The 19497-nt window shown below is 38.4% G+C and overlaps 1 protein-coding gene across 1 annotated transcript in view; it reads left to right on the forward strand.

Moving 5' to 3' along the window:
• The window catches only part of VWF (von Willebrand factor), a 146842-nt gene that overhangs the window by 119940 nt on the left and 7405 nt on the right, over positions 1 to 19497 (forward strand). Inside the window, exons 44-48 of the mRNA XM_005510516.3 lie at positions 5640 to 5750; positions 7688 to 7871; positions 8781 to 8821; positions 15029 to 15145; positions 18361 to 18459. Coding sequence (XP_005510573.2) covers positions 5640 to 5750; positions 7688 to 7871; positions 8781 to 8821; positions 15029 to 15145; positions 18361 to 18459 — 552 coding nt within the window. The remainder of the gene's footprint in view (positions 1 to 5639; positions 5751 to 7687; positions 7872 to 8780; positions 8822 to 15028; positions 15146 to 18360; positions 18460 to 19497) is intronic.

A 19497-nucleotide genomic window follows, 5' to 3' on the forward strand; every position in this document is an offset into this window, starting at 1 on the left:
AGTTAATATGCATTGAAATTTGGCCATGAACATTTGAGTTACGCAAACCAATATCTGAAAAGCAATTATCTTTTCTGAACTCTATTAAGCTAATTGTGCCTTGGTTTTCAAACAATTTCAGTTGCCTTATTACCACTGTATTTCAATATATGTAACTTACAGCCTTTGTTTCAGTACAAGGCTTGACAACATACGTGAATGTGCCCTTGAGAAGATGTGAACAAAATATGAACTTCTTTTGAATAACATTTTTCTCTGCTGTGTCTGAACACTGCATAACTCCCTAGGACCAGAGTGAAAATACGATCCATCATGTAAACCCAACAAACCAAACTAGTGCTCTAGCGTAGAGTTTGGCGAGAAAGCTTGAGGATGCCCTATGGAGGGAAGCCCATGAGGGTAGATGTGACATCTTTCAGCTGTTGCAAGGGAATCCCTTCAGTTTCCATTTGTAGAAGAGACTTGTTTCTAGTATGGCAATTTTTATGAAATATAATATTATATCATTAGTATCTGGCTGTATTTCATTAGTAGCTGGCTGTATTTTTGGATTACAGCTATAACTTTACCAATCATTTGTTATTCTAATAAATAACAAATCAGCCTTAAGCATTGCAGTGTCAGAAAACTTGTTTTTTTAAAACAAATAAAAAGCCTTGCCAGTTCATTTTGGGAATGTGCCATTTCTTCTGCTCCTTTAGTAGTTATCAAAATTGTACAATCAGAACTGTGGCTGTTGGAGTACCTGGGTAGCTCAGATTTTCTTTTTTCCTTTGCTTATTCCTGATTCAGTGGATATACACATCAAGAAGAACCATGAATGTTCCGTAATCCAGTTTGAATCGGCCTTAAAGCTTTTTTTTTTTTTTTCTGTTCAGATTAGTTGGCATTGCAAGTTGTATTGACATGAAAGACATATTTTTATCGTGGATCATTACTAATATTATGTTCAAACTCTCTGCTGCTCGTGGTTATTAATTCCATTGCCAGGTCTTAAAGTTGTGTAGTATCATTGTCAACTGTGTCATCTGACTTCTGTGAAAACAATTTACAGATTTGTTGTTTTGTTGTTGTGTCTTTTTTTTTTTTTCCTAGCTACACAAGAAGAGAAAAAAAGAAAAAAAACAACAAACCAAACCAAAACCACACACAAACAAACAAAAACCCCAAAGAAACAAACAAAAACCCCCCGAATGTAACACATGTACTCAGTCCTTCATCCTGATGAATGAGTGGTGCTACTGTTCTCCTGAGCTTGACAAAATCAAACTCAAATCGTATCTCTACTTTCAGAATGTAAAGAAATGCTATGGAAAAAGGAGGTTAACAGCAAATACAGCCTTCTCACTTGCAAACCAGATGTAGATTTGCTTCATTATACGTCTTAGCCCCCTCACTTTTTCTGTCCTTTTCTATCGTTCTCTTATCGAAGTTTTGAGAAAATGAGACAATTGCTGCAATTATTGCATGTGCCACAAGGAGGAGCGGTGTCTCCCTCCTGGAGCGTCTTCAGAAATTCGTTCTTAGTCTGAGAGTAAATCAAACTACATCCCTTCGGAGAATCATGCTGATAAAATGAATAACAGTTTTCAAAATACCTTAAAATCACTAATATGCTAATGTGAAGGGAGTACTTGCTTTATCTAATTTCTGTTAATATTCTTGGAGTTAGGTACATTTTAAGTGATATGAAAGAGTATGGTATTGAGTTTTAGATGATTATGAGAAAAACAAAGCTTATTTTTTCTGAGATAAGTATTTGAGACAAAACCATCTGGCCAAGTGTGTGTAAACTAATTAGGTTAGATTTTCAAGCCTCTTGATTAATTAAATGAAAATAAAGAAAATTTGCAACCTATGTGCAATGGCATAGTAAATGGTGGCTAAAATAGATGCTGACTAACAAAATCTATGGTTTTAATTTCCAGTATTTCAACTGGGTATTTTCCTCTGCAGTAGCATGTAAAGCGTGGTAGCATATGGCTTGGTGTAAATAATGGAGATTAAAGACAATAATGTAAAAGGAAGACTCTTGTTCAAATATCAGATGTGCAGGATCTCATTTAAAAACTGTGAAATTCTTATTGGGAGTTAATGCCAAACATTCTGCTTGCATTTTAAAACATAATTTATTATGGAAATTAGGAAATGATACCTTAATGTTCTAGAGACTTGCAAACAGAGAATTAAGTCCTCACCTGGGGTAAATGAGTGCAACTCCAGGGAAATCTCTAGAATTGTGCTGATTCATCACCGCTGAAGATTTTGCTTTTAGCATATCACGTTGATTTATATCCATCCTACTGTAGTTTTCTCAGTCTGCTGTTGCCATTTTCATTCTCTTTGGTTTCTCCAACCCTCTCTAGGTACTAGCATCTCAACATGTTAAAGGCAAATATGGGACCCTTCTTAAAAATATTATGTTGAGGAGTAATCTCCATTCTTTCTTTCCTGCTATGTTAGCCAAAGGCAGCTGACAGGGTTTTCTGGCCAAAAACTTAGCACCTATGAAAAGATGAACCATGTATCCTGAGCAACACTAGAACGAAAGGGGCAGTGCACAGATACACCAAGCCACAGGCTGTGTGGATCCCTCCAGTAGCCTTGAAGAGGTGATGAAACTAAAATGTGCGTTCTCTGAATGCTACAAAGAAATATCTGCATTCCTCTTTTGCTTGTCACAAGCCACGCTCCGGTTCAAAAGCAGACAAAATTCAACCCACTTGTCATATAGACTGTCTTAATCCATACACTTTCACCCTCTGCAAAGGACATCAGCTTTATCTCTGCATTCATGTTTGATAAAACAGCCTGATCTGGCAGCATAGCTGAGCACTTGCCAGGTTCTCCATTGCAGCTGCTGATTATCATTCCCAAGTCAGCCACGTGGTCCTGTTCATATGTGAGGGGTGTCTTATGTTGTCCTGTCCCTTACCCTCGAGGTGTGGTAGATTTTTTTAGTCCTGTAGATTGTGATCTGCCTCTCAGTGTGATGGACAGTCAGACACTTACTGAGGGCTTCCTCTGAATTCCAATTCTCTGTTTGAACTCCTTTTTTTTTAAGGAAAAAAAAAAGCAAGATGGAGAGGAGGAATAAAGCAGGCAGTCCAAAAAAAAAGCAGGGGAGAAGCAGAATTTTGAATATAAGTGGATCTTTGAACAAATGATGGGAAACACTGATATCTCTATATGCTAGTGTCTATACACTAGAAAATATAAAAAAAAAAAAAGGAGGAAGAGATGGATACTGCTTACTCTGCCTAGTTCAGTCTACTGTTAACCTTCAACAGCACATTATCTGGGACTTGTCAGATGTTCATTTTCATAGATTGTCCAGCTCAGGAATAATCCTGGTAGCATATACTCTTTCTACGTAAGTCATCTAACTGGGGAAAACAAGCAAACAAACAAACAAAAACCAAACACAACCCCACAATAAAATAAAATTGAAATGCACAATATATTTTCCTCTTCTTACAAGTAATCATTACCACCTTTAGAATTAAACAAAAATGAAGCCTTCTTTATACCTCTGGGACCAAATTTCCATGGTGTAAGGTACAAAAGGTAGGGTTGTCTGATGGTGAAATATTTCTTATGCTGTAGAGGATCTGTGACAGCAGGGAGTTTGTCCCCTTATTCCTCAAGTACAGATGGATACTCTGCTTTTTGAGGAACTCATAAACTGCTGTAGTCTGCAGGTTCGTCTTCTGAGACAGGTTTATTGTCTATGGTGGTCCAGGGTTTGTTTTATGAGATGTTCAGCAGGCACTGAGGATGGGAGCTCTGATGTCCTGTCTTTCTTCCCCTTAGGAGTCAGAGCCTCCAGATTTTGAATGTATCAAGCACAAAAAGGGTCACTCAGGCATGTTGAACTGTTGAAAACCAGTATCTTTGCCAGTGACTTAGGGGTGCAAATCACCACTGCAGTCATCTGTGTACCACGTTTTTGTTTTAAAACCAACTTAGTGAAATTTGGGTGCTGCTGCTGGATTTTGCTTTATTCTGGGCACAAACAGCTCATGGATTTTCACTGAGTTTGCCACACAAAGAAAAAGTTGTATCTGATATTGCAGATGCTTCACACATGTATGTAGCAGATAAAAGTCATAGAAAACAAAATGCTCAACAGCACGACTTTTTCCACAAAGCTGGGTCAAACTCCGGTATTACATTTTATGACGTTATACAAAATGCTCTTCCATATGAAAATCTGCCAGTTGAGGCTTTCTAATGTGCTTCATATTGCAAATCAAGGACAGTTCATGAAAGGAGGGAGCAGCTGAGAATACTTCAGCAATTCAGTTCAAAGGGGTTGACCAAAATAAAATTGTGCTTGTTTTCATTGACATTTTTCACATGAACAATATTTTCTTTGACAGAACATATTTCCTTCAACCCTGTATTGAAATCAAAGTTATGTTTTATCCTTTAGAGACTGCCTAGCTGCTAAATGTAGAATGTATTATTTCTAATTAGATTAAAGCTCCTTGCTTTCTTTCACTGAGATATTCTGGTACTTGAATATTTGGCTAGTTATGTCAGGACACGAAAAGATTAAATGATCAGTCAAAACTGGACACTGGGTTACATGTCTGACTAACTCCTTCCCTCTGCTTCAGCGCAGGGCAGTCAGATGTCTGAATGTGCTCAGACTGAGTCCTAAACTTGATTTCTCAGAGAGGGGGAAGGTAGTTGTGAGTGTTAATTAATGTCCAAGATGCCACGAGAAAAGATTTTATCTTTCATTTTCTTTTGTAAAATAGTATTACATATGTTAAAAAATAGGTTTTTTAAATACCAAATAAAAATTGTCATAATTATAAATTACAATTATGTAATAACAAAGGTGATTTAATGTAATGATTTTTTAAACTGAATTCTTAACTTTCATGTATAGTTTTCTCTCAAAATCTTCCAAATAGCACGGTAGTTCTGATGATCAATCACCCTTAGAAGTGGGCTTACTTCTTTTTCCTTTTGTACCCCTCTGTAGGGCCACATTATTGGAAAGATTTGCTCTTACAATTTGCTAACATGTAAAAGAAACCACTCATATACAATAAACTAACATTTGAAAATAACTGCTGATTAATGCTGTTGAAATAGCTCAGAGTCCTCTGAAAGCATTTTTCTTTTACCTTATTCCCTTTCAGTTTCTCCCTGTTTACATGTCGTTGTTCTTTTCTTTCTTGTGGCCAGTGTTTGAGTGGAAAGGGTGCTCCATACCACACTAGAGAAGCTGATATCCTCACAAGGCCAGTTAACTGATTGGCATGACCTGAGCAAGGACAGCACCTAGAGTTAATCCCTGTAGCTGAAATGAAAATGTCTTCTAAATACGTATTAAGCAGCAACTAATAAGATAAGAACTTCTGCTCCCAACATCATGTGCATTTTATTTTTATTTTTTTTTTTTCTGACAGGTAATGTTAACCATTTAACAGGATGCTGAGCTGAGTGGACTGCTTGTTTGTTTTGTAACAGAAGCAAGTGGCCTTGCAGTTCTGTTTTCAAACTCCCCTTTCCATAAAATGTTGCTAAAATTAAACATATCAGTGTTTTCTTTTAGCATTAATCTTCTCATTTCATTTGTCTCCTATTCCTGGATCAGTCAGTTCTTTTCTTTTCTCCTACAGGGTTATAAGTATATTGTCCAAGAAGGGGAGTGTTGTGGAAGATGCCAGAAGACTGCCTGTGAAGAGCAGCTATTCTGGTCTCGGGGTGATGCAGATTCTCGTTTGCATGAGGTGAGATGATGGTGGCATGGACATTGCCTCTTCTAGCAAAAGTGCCATGGAATTCTTTTGTGTTCCACGGAAGGAGGTGAAGAAAATATGAGCAATTTCTTCTATACATCAAGCAGCACTGAAAAATAATGGGTTTTGGGGTGTGTGACTTACTGGGTTCTAACAAGCAAACCATCCCCACACTTTTTGGGCTCTAAGGGAGCAATATTTTTGTGTAAAATTGGTAATTTCACAAATGGTAGCTTAAAAGAATGTTAATGGGACATGATATTTCTCTGTCTGTAAGCTACTTGTTTAAATTATCCCAATTACTTTGTATTACTCTATGGATAGCAGGCAGATGGGGTAGCAGATTGCTTGAATTTCCCAGTTCTATTCAAACAGGTTATCCCATTTGGTATGTACTGAAATATAAGGAAGTAAATGAGGATAGAAACATAAATTATTCTCTGGTTGCTATAGATGTTTGCTGCATGTCACATCAGACTGCAGCAATGGCCATGCTTGGTTTCTGCTCAAAATAACAGTTTATTTTCAGCAGTGTGCCTCTTAGGATTCAAAGAGCCCAACAGGAAGTGAGTGCTTGCAACACCATTTAAACTGCTCTGCAGATACCCACCCATTCTGTAAAGCTAAGTGCATGTTTGCTTATTTTCTTACCTACATTTTTAATTCCTTCAGGCTATTCAGTTTGTTCTGTCCCTAACTCTACCACCCTTGGCAAGCTTTTGCCTGCCCCGGTAGCATTAACTTGCTTAATTCTACACAGAGCTTTGGATTCAACAAAGGCAGGAACATAAGTTAAATATGTTTAAAATAACAGACCTTCTCCCCATCTTTTATTCCCTAAGTGTTGGTTTTCATAATGTGTTTGCATTTTCATCTATATCTCATGCTCACATACTTAATATTAACTTTTTAATTGCTTCTTTTACAAAGGCAGTCTGCTGCTGTCTTTTAAAAAATGTTAATCTATCATTTTATGCCCTGCCTCCTCCGTGATTTTGCCAAGGGCATTTCTAAATGTGGATCAACATTCTTCTCTGCTTCATAAAACAAGCTTTCAGAGGGCTTATTTTGATGTCTCACTGTGTCTTACTTAGTTCTATTGTCCTAATGGAGCCATACATCCTTACATTCTGATGTCTCTTTCTTGCTGTGTCCTCTTTCAACTGTTTTGTCATTAACAAAGAACTAAATATTTAACACATGAGAGAAAAGTAATCTCTAATTATCTGAACAAAGATGTTTGAATTTACTGGAGTTGGAGGTCTGATTTTCACTGTCACTGTACTTGAGGTGTATTTGAAGACGGTTGACAGTGGAGGCATACAACTTCAAAGCAGTGATCAGCTCCTCCCAGCCTTGAGCTGTGACAGCATCTTCTTTCCGGCTGTTGGTGATGCCTCTTCCCATAAAAACACTTGAAGTTTTTGTCTTGTCTGACCCATGGGTGATTCTAACCAGCAGGGCTGTCCACAGCATCCAGTCTCTTCACATTTGCAAGAATTTTCAGGTCCAGAGCCTGTTGCCAAGACCTCCTTTGGGCTTGGTAGAGCCAATTTGCAGCAGGTTCCAGCAGAGAGAGGGCCAGCTTGGCTACAGTGCAAGGTAGTGCAGCCAGCTACGCAGTAACAAATGTAGAATTAAATCTAGCTAAGAGTGCTTTTCCTTCTTCGTGTGTTATTAAATCTGCCCCTTTATTTTTCACCTTAAGGATACTACTGTAACTCCTATACTCTACAAACCAAGCAGCAGACTGTTCCATAAAGTGATTGTTGCGGTGAGAATTTGTGGAGAACTCTTGAGTGACAGACTGTTCCTGATTCAGTAAACATGCTTTTTGCAATCCAGCATGTTGGCTGTGGTGGTCTTCCCTCTGTCCAGAGACACGAATACTGCTGCCTGTATTTAATCCTTTCACAATTTCCCATTAGGTCGGCACGGAGTGGCGATCCCCCTTCAACCACTGCATAATCAATGAGTGTGTCCGGGTGAACAACGAGGTTTTTGTGCAGCAGAAGAATCTCTCTTGCTCTCAAATGGATGTGCCTGACTGTCCAGAGGGAACTGAACTGCGTTGTGACCAAATGATAGACTGTTGTCCTTCCTGCAGATGTGGTAAGGTTTTGTTTATGACAAATGGAATCACTAGAGAATGAATCATCTTGTGTTGATGATCTGTTTCTCAACAGCAATTTCAAGAGTGCATGTTGTGCAAGTACAGTACTACTTTGAAGCTCTCCCTGTATAATTTAGACCTTAAGTGCAAAAGCACCTGCTACTGTTACTTTATCTTTCCAATTGATGTTCACTGTCACCTCTTGAAGTACTTACTGTTGAAGCTATTATGCATTGCTTCAGGGAGACAACTAGGCTACTTTTTTACAGCTCTAGCCTGCATCATCAAGCATTTAAAAGAAGTCTTGAGATCCTTTTGGCCTAGGAGGGTTCAACATTCTCCTCAGAGCCTGGTATGAACAGGAAGTGTACATGCAGCCATGCTGTCTTCTGTGTGTCTCTGAGCATTATGGCTGTGGCCATTACCTAGCATAGACTTGGGTCAAAAATCCAAATCAGAAGATTTGGCTAATTGACCTCAGTGTGGAAAGACTCCCAGCCATGTTTAATTGACAAGTATATTTGCAACCATAAGGTTGGAGCTAACAGTGGGAGGAGGAGGGGAAACAACCACTGTAACTTACAGAAAGCCTGAGTGCAGCTTCTGAGAATGTGAGGCTTGAACTGGAGGGAAAAATTTATATTGTGCCATGTATTTGTTAAAAAACAGCTTAGGAAGAGATATTTTGAGGTGGAATTCAGGATAACTGACAAATTGCTGTCTTTCAAGGTATAATGTAAGAGGGCTCAATTATGCCTCTTTACAGTGAAACTAGATCTACATGTCTTCAGTTGGAACTCTAATAAAACAAAAAAAATACTTGTGGTTTATTAAATCTTGGTAATGTCATGATAATGGTAATGTCCTGATAATGGTAATGCTAAATGGAATATTATCTTCTTTTCCAGTACCCCTGAATGGTTGTCCTTTGAATGGCACTGTTATTGGGGTAAGACATGATTCCTTGTATTTGCTGTGATAGTAAGACATTTACATATATGAGCAAGCTTTTGAAGAACAAAAACTTGCCAGAAAACACGTAAGCATACAAAGCAGCTTTGTTCAGACAGAATCTCTGCAAGTGAGACCTTGGGGTAAAAGCAGTGGCAAGAGGCTCAGCATGTGTATGTTCAGTTCATGACCCTGCCACAGTCTTCCTATACGACAATGAGTATCTCTGCAAAATGGGGACAATAATGTTTCCTTATCTTGAAAGGATTCTTGAGAAAAGTGCTTAGAAACTGTAGAAACTGTGGTAATCTGTTCTGTGTAATGACTTGCAGGCTGCCAAACACACAGGAAACTATCTATGAGGGATAATCTCAAAAAAATGATCCTTGCCCACTTTGGGGAAGCAAAAACTTCCTGTATTCTACCTAGAGGATAAGGCAGATTAAAAAAGGATGGAGACTCCTGCTCCACCTGTGTGGAAAGAGGGGTATCCCTCCTTGGCTATTGGCAGAAAGAGGAAAACTGAGCTTCCTCACTGATTGACCTCTGTCCCTTTTCAAGATCCCTGCTGATATGCCCTCAGAGGAAATTTTTTCTCAACTCAATATTTAATGGATAGATTAAGACATGTTTAACCTAGCCCATGACAGTGGGAGTGATGGGATTTAAGCATCTGATCTCATTTATGCTGAATTTATCTTTGGAGAGCTCTGTCAATTGTCCATTGTTTCCCTAAATCCATATTCTGGCAGCACCTCTGGTGTCAAAGAGTCCTAAATATTCTCATCATCCCCCAGGGAAACAGGTTCCCTTTAATAATTTAACCTAACTTTTAACTTATGTGTTCCATTGTCAATGTATGTCTTTCATTTTCATTTATTTAAAATGCAAGTTTAACCAAATCTCTTTGGACTTTTGAGGTATGGCAGAGAGAACCTTTCTCCATTTATTTCTTCTTTTTTCTTTTTTTTTCCTTTTTTTTTTTTGTTTGTTTGATTGTGTTTTGTTTTGTTTTGTTTTTCAAGTCAACAGGCATAAGTTTCTCAGTTTGTAAGAGCTAAATCCTTGTCATCAAGCATCCATCATTCTCTGTGTGGATTACTTCCCTGTAGAATTAAATCAAATTAATAACTCTGTGTCTCTTGTCAGAAAACTGGTAGAAAGGTTTTAAAGTAGCAAAATCTGAAATAATCTGCTTTCTGTTCAGTTCCTCTATTTGTTTCCTTTATAGTATGTTGTCAAAACTAGTTCTGGCATTTCATAAGGACCATACTTGTAGACGAGGTCATGCAGTATAGTAATTGCTAGCTCTTGCCACACTCTGTTATGTGGGGTATGCATATATGTGTATATATATCCTATGTTGCAAAAATAAGGTGTTTTTCCAGTTGCATGCCGTTCTTTCATGACTCATTTTTTTCTCTTCCAACAAAATGCTTCCTTGTCCTGTCAAGTAAAGTAATTGTTCAAGTGTTTTAAAATTAAACGTAAGCAAATTATGAAAAAAATGCCATGTTGAAGGCAAAATAAGAAGTATCTGTATTTTGAAGACTTTAAAAAAATGAAATATTTCAGCTTCTACAATGTTGAGAAAAATTCCTATCTTAATAAAATTTTGCCAATTCAGAATAAATTCTCTAAGTGTTTCTGCTGACACAAATGTACATTTTGACTAATTTGCTATCTGGTTATATATAAAAGATATATATATATATATATATTTTCTTTTAATATAGATTTTAAAATGTTATTGTTCTTCCTGACAACGGTCATTTATCAAAAACTGCCTTTGTGAGATTTTGAGGGTGTAGGTAGGCCCCAGCTGTTACGTTACTTTTGTGACTTGCTGTCACGAATGTCAAGCATTACTGAAGTTAGCATTCAACAATGTAGTTACCAGACTATTTTCTCAGGACAGAGTGTGTGAAATTTGAGTTGAGATATAACCTTGGAAGATTTCTAAACAAAGTGGTAATCTTTATTTAAAAAAAATAAAAAATAGACCTTATACTAGAATTTGTCTTGAATTAAGAAACTTTTCAATTAAGCTAGCTTCATTTAGTGACTTACTGTAAGCTATTCAGCTCTATGTCTGAAAGCTTTTGAGCAGCTAGCATTCCTACAGCTTTGTCTTACACTATTCTCTACTTCACTGACTGTTCCAGAATTCTGGGCAGGAAGGAAGATGTGATGTCCACAGAAGTTTATACTTCCTGGATTTCTAAACCTTTTTTCTGTGTCCTTTAAGAATAAGTTTCAAGTTTCATTTTATACCAAGGGAAAGCTTTGCTCCATTAACTCATTCACTGAATAGTTCCAAGTTTTGAGTCTTTTACTGCAGTTCTGTTAGCTGACTGTGTCCTTAATCCCTTTGCATTTTTGTCTTGTATCTGGTTACCAATATTATATTCCAGTAATTTGGTGTATTGCATTCACTCTGCTATTCTTAACAATGCTGTGGGCTTTAACTGCAGACTTCCAAGCAGGTGGCTGTATTTACCAAAAGGATTATCTGTATCACTCATCTGTTTTCCCAGGCTTTTACTGAGTGGCATTTTTGAAGGAGATCTGAGTAGATTTGGACTTTATGCAGGTTATTTTGGTTCAATGGACTAACACTCGGTTAGCAGATGTTGACATTTCATTCTAAGTTAGCCAAGAAAACACACTATAGTTGTAATTTATATGAAGGAGAAAAGATGTATCAATCCATTATTTCATTCGGTTCTGTCATACTAAACTATGTCTGTTCAGAGAAAGCCATTGTTAAAGCCATTTGCATACTGTTCCCTAAATACATGAATAAATATTATAACTAAGCTGTAATGCAACCTTTGGATCAAGGTAAGACATTCCCTCAAAAGTTCAAGGCACTTAAGTGTGAGGATTTCATGTCAATCTGTCTCTAGTAAGCCCTATGTTCCTGCCTGTAACAGTGATTTTAGTATAAAATCAACTCTATCTATATTTTTGTATTTAATTGGAATGTTAGAACTATTAGGAGATCTAATGAGTATATTAATTGTAATATTAATTGTGGCTTTATAGATAATTTCTTCATGGTGTGAAAGCCTAGAGCTACTGAGGCATTCTGTGATAAACTTTTGCTTCTAGAGGGCCTAAATTAAGTATAATTATGATATTAAACAGAATGAACACAAACATATTTTCAAATAGGTCAACGTGATGAGGACAACTCTCAGATTTGCAAGGCTTTTGTGTATACATACATGTGTTCACTCTGGTGTCAGAATGCTTTTCAATGATGAGAGCAAAAGAGAAGTCATTTAAGGTTTCATGTGACATTTGTTAGCCATCCCTCTCCCATAGAAAAATATTTTGAGTGTATCTTTATGCCTGCATCCATTGAGAAGTTTTAACCCTCCAGACTGATGACCCCATACTCACTATAAAAGGTTAAACCAAAAAAGTTGTAGAGTCCTGTGCTGAGGTCTCAAGATAAGTTTTTAAAATAAAGGGATCTCCCCACTGGTATCACCACCTCCATCATGTTGTGTGCGGAGGATCTTTTCTCTAGACTTCTACAAGATAAGAAAAAAGTAAATGCTATTGCCGATGTTTTATAGAAAACCAATGAGGACCTCTGTTGTGCTGGGGTGCAGAGTAAGAATGCAATTAAAATTCTTTAATCAGAACATTTGTCCTTCAGTGTATATGTCAAAATATTGGCTCTAAACTACCCATAAACACATTACATTTTTACACTGTTACCCTGGCCAGCTTCTCAGTTTTACTCCATTTGTTCCATGAGTGTTTACTAGTGTGGAAGAAGAAAAAAAGAATTTGAGGGTGTGCATAGTACGTAGCATGGGAAATTACTGTTCCAAACGGAGTCAACAGTGACATTTCATTGACTTCTGAAGCACAACTGAAAGCTTTTATAATCTAGCAATATTCAGTGTTTGTTTACCTTATTTATTGGTCTTTATAAGTTCTTTGTGAAAATCTTGAATAGACTTCTCTCATTTTGTCTCTTCAACCATAACAGTTTGTTTATTTGGGAGTTGAAATTAAAGGTTATGCACTTGGGAGGCAGAAAGATTTTGTATTTAGAATTTCCCTGCTAGGAATCCAATTACTGATTCCACATGCTTTTTATTTTTTTTTCCCATTTCATAGTTTAGCATTTTTGCTCTGCATTTTAAATGCCATTTTTGTTTGCTTTGAAAAGGTCACAGAATCACAGAATGTTAGGGATTGGAAGGGACTTTGAAAGGTCATCTTGTCCAATCCCCACACCGGAGCAGGAACACCTAGATGAGGTTACACAGGAATGTGTCCAGGCGGGTTTTGAATGTCTCCAAAGTAGGAGACTCCACAACCTCCCTGGGCAGCCTGTTCCAGTACTCTGTTACCCTCACTGTGAAGAAGTTTCTTCTCATATTTAAGTGGAACCTCCTGTGTTCCTATTTGTACCCATTTCCCCTTGTTTTATCATTGGTTATCACTCAGAAGAGCCTGGCTCCATCCTCGTTACACTCAACCTTTACATATTTATAAACATTAATGAGGTTACCCCTCAGTCTCCTCTTCTCCAAGCTAAAGAGACCCAGCTCCCTCAGCCTTTCCTTGTAAGAGAGATGCTCCACTCCCTTAATCATCTTCTTGGCTCTGTGCTGGACCCTCTCCAGCAGTTCCCTGTCCTTTTTGAACTGAGGGGCCCAGAACTGGACACAATATTCCAGATGTGGTCTCACCAGGGCAGAGTAGAGGGGAAGGAGAACCTCTCTCAACCTACTAACCACCCCCCTTGTAATATACCCCAGGATACCATTGGCCTTTCTGGCCACAAGGGCACAGTGAGTGCTGGCTTATGTTCATCCTGCTGTTCATCCAGGACCTCCAGGTCCCTTTCACCTACACTGCTCTCTAACAGGTTGTTCCCCTACTTACCCCAGAACCTGGGTTTGTTCCTACCCAGATATAAGACTCTACACTTGCCCTTGTTATATTTCATTAAATTTTTCCCTGCCCAACCCTCCAGCCTGTCCAGGTCTTGCTGGATGGCAGCACAGCCTTCTGGCGTGTCAGCCTCTCCTCCCAGCTTGGTGTCAACAGCAAACTTGCTGATAGTGCACTCAATTCCCTTATCCAAGTTGTTGATGAATATATTGAATAGTACTGGCTCCAGTACCGACCCTTGAGGGACTCCACTAGATACAGGCCTCCAACTAGACTCCACCCCATTGACCACAACTTCTCTGGCTTCTTTCCTTCAGCCAGTTCGCAGTCCACCTCACTACCCGATCATCCAGTCCACGCTTCCTCCATTTAGCTGCGAGGATGCTGTGGGAGAATGTATCAAATGTTTTACTGAAATCAAGATAGACCACATAAGATCCTGAACTTCACTATCTCATGGTCACTGCAGCCAAGGCAGCCCTCAACCTTTTCTGCTTCAATCAGACTCTCCTTTTTAGTGAGGATGAGATCCAGCAGCACTCCTCTTCTAGTTGGCTCACCTACCATTTGCATCAGGAAGTTATTATCAATGCACTGGAGGAATCTCCTGGACTGTGAATGGGTGGCTGAGTAAAGGTGGTGGGATTCTGCAAGCAAGGTGCTGGGGAAGAGCTCAGGGAACTTGAACTGTGTGCCAGCTCAGCCACTGGTTTGCTTGTAACTATGGACAAGTGCACTTCTTCACCCAGTAATTCTGTTTTTGTTTTTCTTTCTCCTTTCTCAGTTTCAAGCTTTTAGGCCTTTAGAGATGCTAAGAAGTATTATTACAAGAACAATAATAAGTAATTTCTGCCCATAATCTGTGGGCTGCAAGGGCTCAAGAATAAAACCCCCTTGGCAAATCAATTCACTGCACTTAGGAAAAATGAACACGTAATGAGGATAACTCATGACAAAACCTTGCTCACCACTTTCAAGGATTCCTTTCTTGCTTGCTAGCTCTGTAATCAATGAAGTAAAAAATGCCAATGCCATTTCACAGATTAAGGAATTCTAAAGGGCTTATTTGAAATATAGCCTTATGTTATTCTGCTGGTTGTGGAATTACACATGCAAAAATTTGTGTCTCTGGAAAGTGGGGCCATTGGTTTTCTGTTTTCTCTTGCAAGGAATTGAAATGCATGATATAATGAAAGAGATTTAACCTACATAAAATTGCTGATTTATCTGAGTTTTTCTTAAGAGACAGTCACTGACTTACAAACTGGTTCTAATGTTTCAGCCGTGGAGACGCCTGATGGTGGATCAATGCACAACATGTCTCTGCTCTCTCCAGTCAACTTCTTCTCGGAGATACACCCTGACATGTACAAAATTAAGCTGTGAACCATGCCCATTAGTAAGTGCAAGTGGTCTGGATGTTCTGGTTAAGAATGTATCTGATGAGAAGATCATGTTCTTCATTGTATACACCAGTTTATGCTCTGTACAGCTCTGAGACCTGTTGCCTTCAAATTTTTCTGAGAAGTCAGGGCCCTGTGTTCTTTTCCTGAATTAGATGAAATATACAAATGTGATCTAAATCCACAGTACATGAAACATAACTTTTCCTAGTACTTAGGTCCACAGGCACATTTTTCTGTATATAATTTTAGACTATTTACCTTTAGGGCAAAATAAGGTTTGGAAACTCATTTGCACAGGAACTGCTATGTCTCCTTTCCTACAGTATTATCTGTCTCTTCAGGGACCGGCAGATCAGCCAGATTTCCATGCTTCAAGGCATTCCTATGACTATTCCAAATTGTCTGATAGCTGGGCTCAGTAATATTTCTATCAGGTTCCCAGCCATACCTTAGGTCATTTGAGGTAATTGTCCCCATCAGTTCCACTGGCCTTTTAGAAGACTGCTGCTGCTTTGCTGCCATCATCTGTAAGGAACGAGCTTGGCTGGGAAAGCCAGAGGCAAATAGCTCCCATTTTTATTCCACTGACTAACTATGTGACTGGAATGCCTGACTAGTTCTTTATCAGTCATGTAATTTTCTCTCTTAGCACCAATATCTCAAGTAGAAGGAAATCTAAGCAAGTTGCAGAGGCCAGGCTAATCTCTCCCTGTCTGAAGAGCACAGATCAGCAACTGAGTTTCACAGGAAAAGGTTTAAACGACAAGCCCTCTTCTGCCTTTCCCTGGGTACTGGATGGAGCCCAATGGGCCCAACCAAACCTAGGGCCTGTGCGAGTGTCTGTTGCACCAAAAAGCCACTTCTCTGACATGATTGTATAGGCTTCCCTGATAACCAGGAGAGACATACATTGATGTGGTCCCTGCAAAAGAGAGGGACAGAGTTTTGGATGGATCTAGTTTTCAAACCCCACGTAGAACCAGAAAGGACAATATTACAAATTAAGTTTCTGTGGTTTCACCTGTACTAATAAACTAAACAGAGCAAGACTGCAAGCTCAGGTTATGTCCTGTAACCACTTATCGTGAAGAATTGTCAGCAGTGTCCCAACTGGCCTGTTCTAACTAGCAAACTTCCAAATAATGCCCAGGCACAAGCCAGCCTGTTTAGCGAGAAGGATACAGTTTAGACATACATATAAGTTCCAGTTCTCTGCAGGGCCAGAAAACTGGCCTTGACACCATTTATGTACTGATGTGGATGTAGTCTGTGACAAAAGGTAGAATCTGCAATACTTAGTGTGTTTCTGGACCCTAATATCACCCCTCCTGTAAGGTATGATTATAGACACAGGCTTCTGAAAGGAAAATAAATGGCCAAGCTCAGTGCTGAGCATCTTTCTCTCTTCTACAAAATATAACTTGGCAGATCAATGAAAAAAACCCAGACACACTAGAATGAATCTATGGCCAGAAACATGTGTGCATATGCATGTTCCCACACAAAAATACAGGAACATCAGTTCTTGCTTTTCAATGCAAGAAGCCAGCTGTAGAAATTAAAGGTAGAAGAATCAATAAAATACATGCTAAAAAAAGTGGGGAAACATTCCTCTCCTGCTTCTCTTACCACCCACACAATTCCCAAAGAGCTCCTTCCCCTGACCTGACCTGAAAGTACAGACTAAACAAAAAAAAATTCTGAAGAAAGGGCAATTTCCAGTTGGGCTTATTGAGCTCTATGTACTTGTGTTTAGGAGATGTGCAGTTACCCTAGAGAGGTTGCAGGTCAAAGTGGATGTTGTCCTTTGTAGCCATTGTAATGAATCTGTGGAGCTTGAGGGGAAAAAAATATCAAATAAGATACAGAATGTCTTCATCTCCCCCTAAGGCCAGTGGGATTCACACACATTTTCCCTGTCTCAGAGTTGCTGATTTCATGTATATCCAGGGTAAGAGCAGTTCTTTCATAGTGGATAAGATCACAGGTTAAGAGTGTATACTCTCTCAGGAACACCTGCTTTCTACTGGATGCCGAAGCTGTGAAAGTAAACGCACTGGTAATTGAAATGCAGCCAACTTCAGCATATTCTGCTCATCAGTGTCATTTTTTTGGTCATTTTATGACCTACTTTACGTGCTTATATTTTTGCTAATAGCGCACGTTTACCTAAATAACAATGAACTATGGTTTCTTCCAATGATTTAATAGTAGCCCACACCCTCCCCAAATTCTTTTTCTATAAAAAACATATGGATAGCATGCATGCCTTCACTCAACCAGAAAGTGTTTGTTGTCTTTAAAAAGTTCAGCTCATCATAAGCAGGTGTTGGTTATGTGTAGCAGCTGGAGACATTACTGTGGGGCATTTAATATATTAACTCAGTTCCTTTTTTATATTTTCTTTCCATTATCCACTCTGTACCTTTCTTCCTCTCCATCTAGTCCCACTTATTCTTCTTTACTTCTTCCCCTGCCACTGTATTTTTCCTCTTGTGCCATTTGTAGGACTCCATTATTCCTCTTTTCTTTCTCTCCTTTTTAATTTTATTATATCATACCGTCTCTGATGCGCTTTTTACTTTCTTGGTTTGTCTGGCCATTTTCTTTTTCTTTCCATAGTCCAAATTTTCAACCTTAGCCTTATTCTCCCCTTTCCCTTGCCCAGTGCTTACTGGTTACCTTGCCCTCTTCTCCTAGGTGAAGCACTTCAAAATACTTTTCCAAGTTGCACTGTGTAGTATTCATTAACTTTACAGGGAAGCTCCTGCACACCACAAGTGTTACCTGTATGTCACTCAAAGCATTTTATTAAGTTTCTTATCCTTGCCTACTGTCATGTGTTGTATAGCGGACCTGACTGTACAACTGTTATAGTCAAACAATATTGTGAAGTGGACACAGAAGGCTTTGTACTTGGAAATAAACTTCTATCCCTATCATATAATGAATCAGTACAAGAATTAATGCCAGCCTTTCCAAAAGAAAAAACAGACATATACACCTAATTAGATTAAAACTGTTCAAAAAAGCAATTTTCTGGTTATCACTTTGTCCACTGAGTCTTTAGAAAAAAACAAAACAAAACAAAACCAAAACCACAACAAAACAAAAAACCCCAAACAAAAAATGAAACTACTTCTGCAAATAAGAGTAGGAAGCATGCTTAAACAAAAATAAACCCAGAAAAATGTGCTTTACCTTCTAGAATTACAGAAGGCAGGAAAGCCCTGGCTCTTGCTGTGGAAAGTGTGTACCAACTTCATGTGGCATCAGGCTGAGAGATGGAAGGCTTAAATACCTTCAGGTATGTTTTAAGCACTCTTGTTTATGAGTAAATGTGAATGTAACACAGAGTACTGGTGAATACAAGGAAACTGTATTTTTTCCTCCTTTTTGGATAGGCAGCATGGTGTTACTAGTGTCTTGTCTTTTATATCTCAGAATGGTTTATCAAGAAAGGCTTTTTCACTTGTTTGTGGTTTTTGTTGTTTTTGTTTGTGGTCTTGTTTTTTTGTGGTGGTTTTTTGTTTGTTTGGTGTGTGGTTTTTTTTTTTTTTCTTTTTTTTTTAAATTAAGAAAGGAGACTTCAGACCATAGTGCAAAATTCTAGAGGAGCATTCTGAATGCACCTGCAAGCATGAATATTATCAAGGAACCTTAACTGAAATATGAGATCAAACAACTACTAAGAGAAAATTTTAAATGAGAAACAGATAACTTAAGTTGAAAATGTGAATTTTGAAAAATTTCTCCAGCCTGATAGTTTTTTAAACAAGAGTGGATATTTTTCTGGTTAGAACCTGTCAGCTTGTCACGAGAAACAGCATATGACATTATCTTTTATTCCATTCCTGAGCTAAGCGTTAGATTGGGGGAAGTGTGGGAAGAGCAATGAAGCAGGTGATGGGTCTACATAACAAGTCCTAATGAGTCACCATTCTTGAAGGTATATAAAAGACTTGTACACCTGGCAGTTAGGGACATGGTTTATTAGTGGACTGGGCAGTCTTAAGTTTAAGCTTCGAATCAGTGATCTTAAAGTTCTTTATGATTGATTGATTGAGGGTTAATGATTGATTCTATGTGGGTATGCTGGGTTGTTTTTTATGTATTTGTTTTTTTTTTTTAAAGAAGCTTCCAGCTCAGCTTGAAGCTAAATATTCATATATAGGTCCCTTTAAAAGACAATTCATGGGCCAAAATCCCAAGTTTCTCACTTAGATAAGTTTCTCTTTTTAGAATTTTGTTCCCTGGTAAGAGCTGATAAAGGGCAGTTTTTGGCAGTCCTGACTGAGTTGTAATCAAGATGGTTATGGAAGTAAATAGAAAATAATGACTTTGT

Source organism: Columba livia, chromosome 1 (assembly GCF_036013475.1).
Source record: "Columba livia isolate bColLiv1 breed racing homer chromosome 1, bColLiv1.pat.W.v2, whole genome shotgun sequence".
Classification (NCBI taxonomy): Eukaryota; Metazoa; Chordata; class Aves; order Columbiformes; family Columbidae; genus Columba; species Columba livia.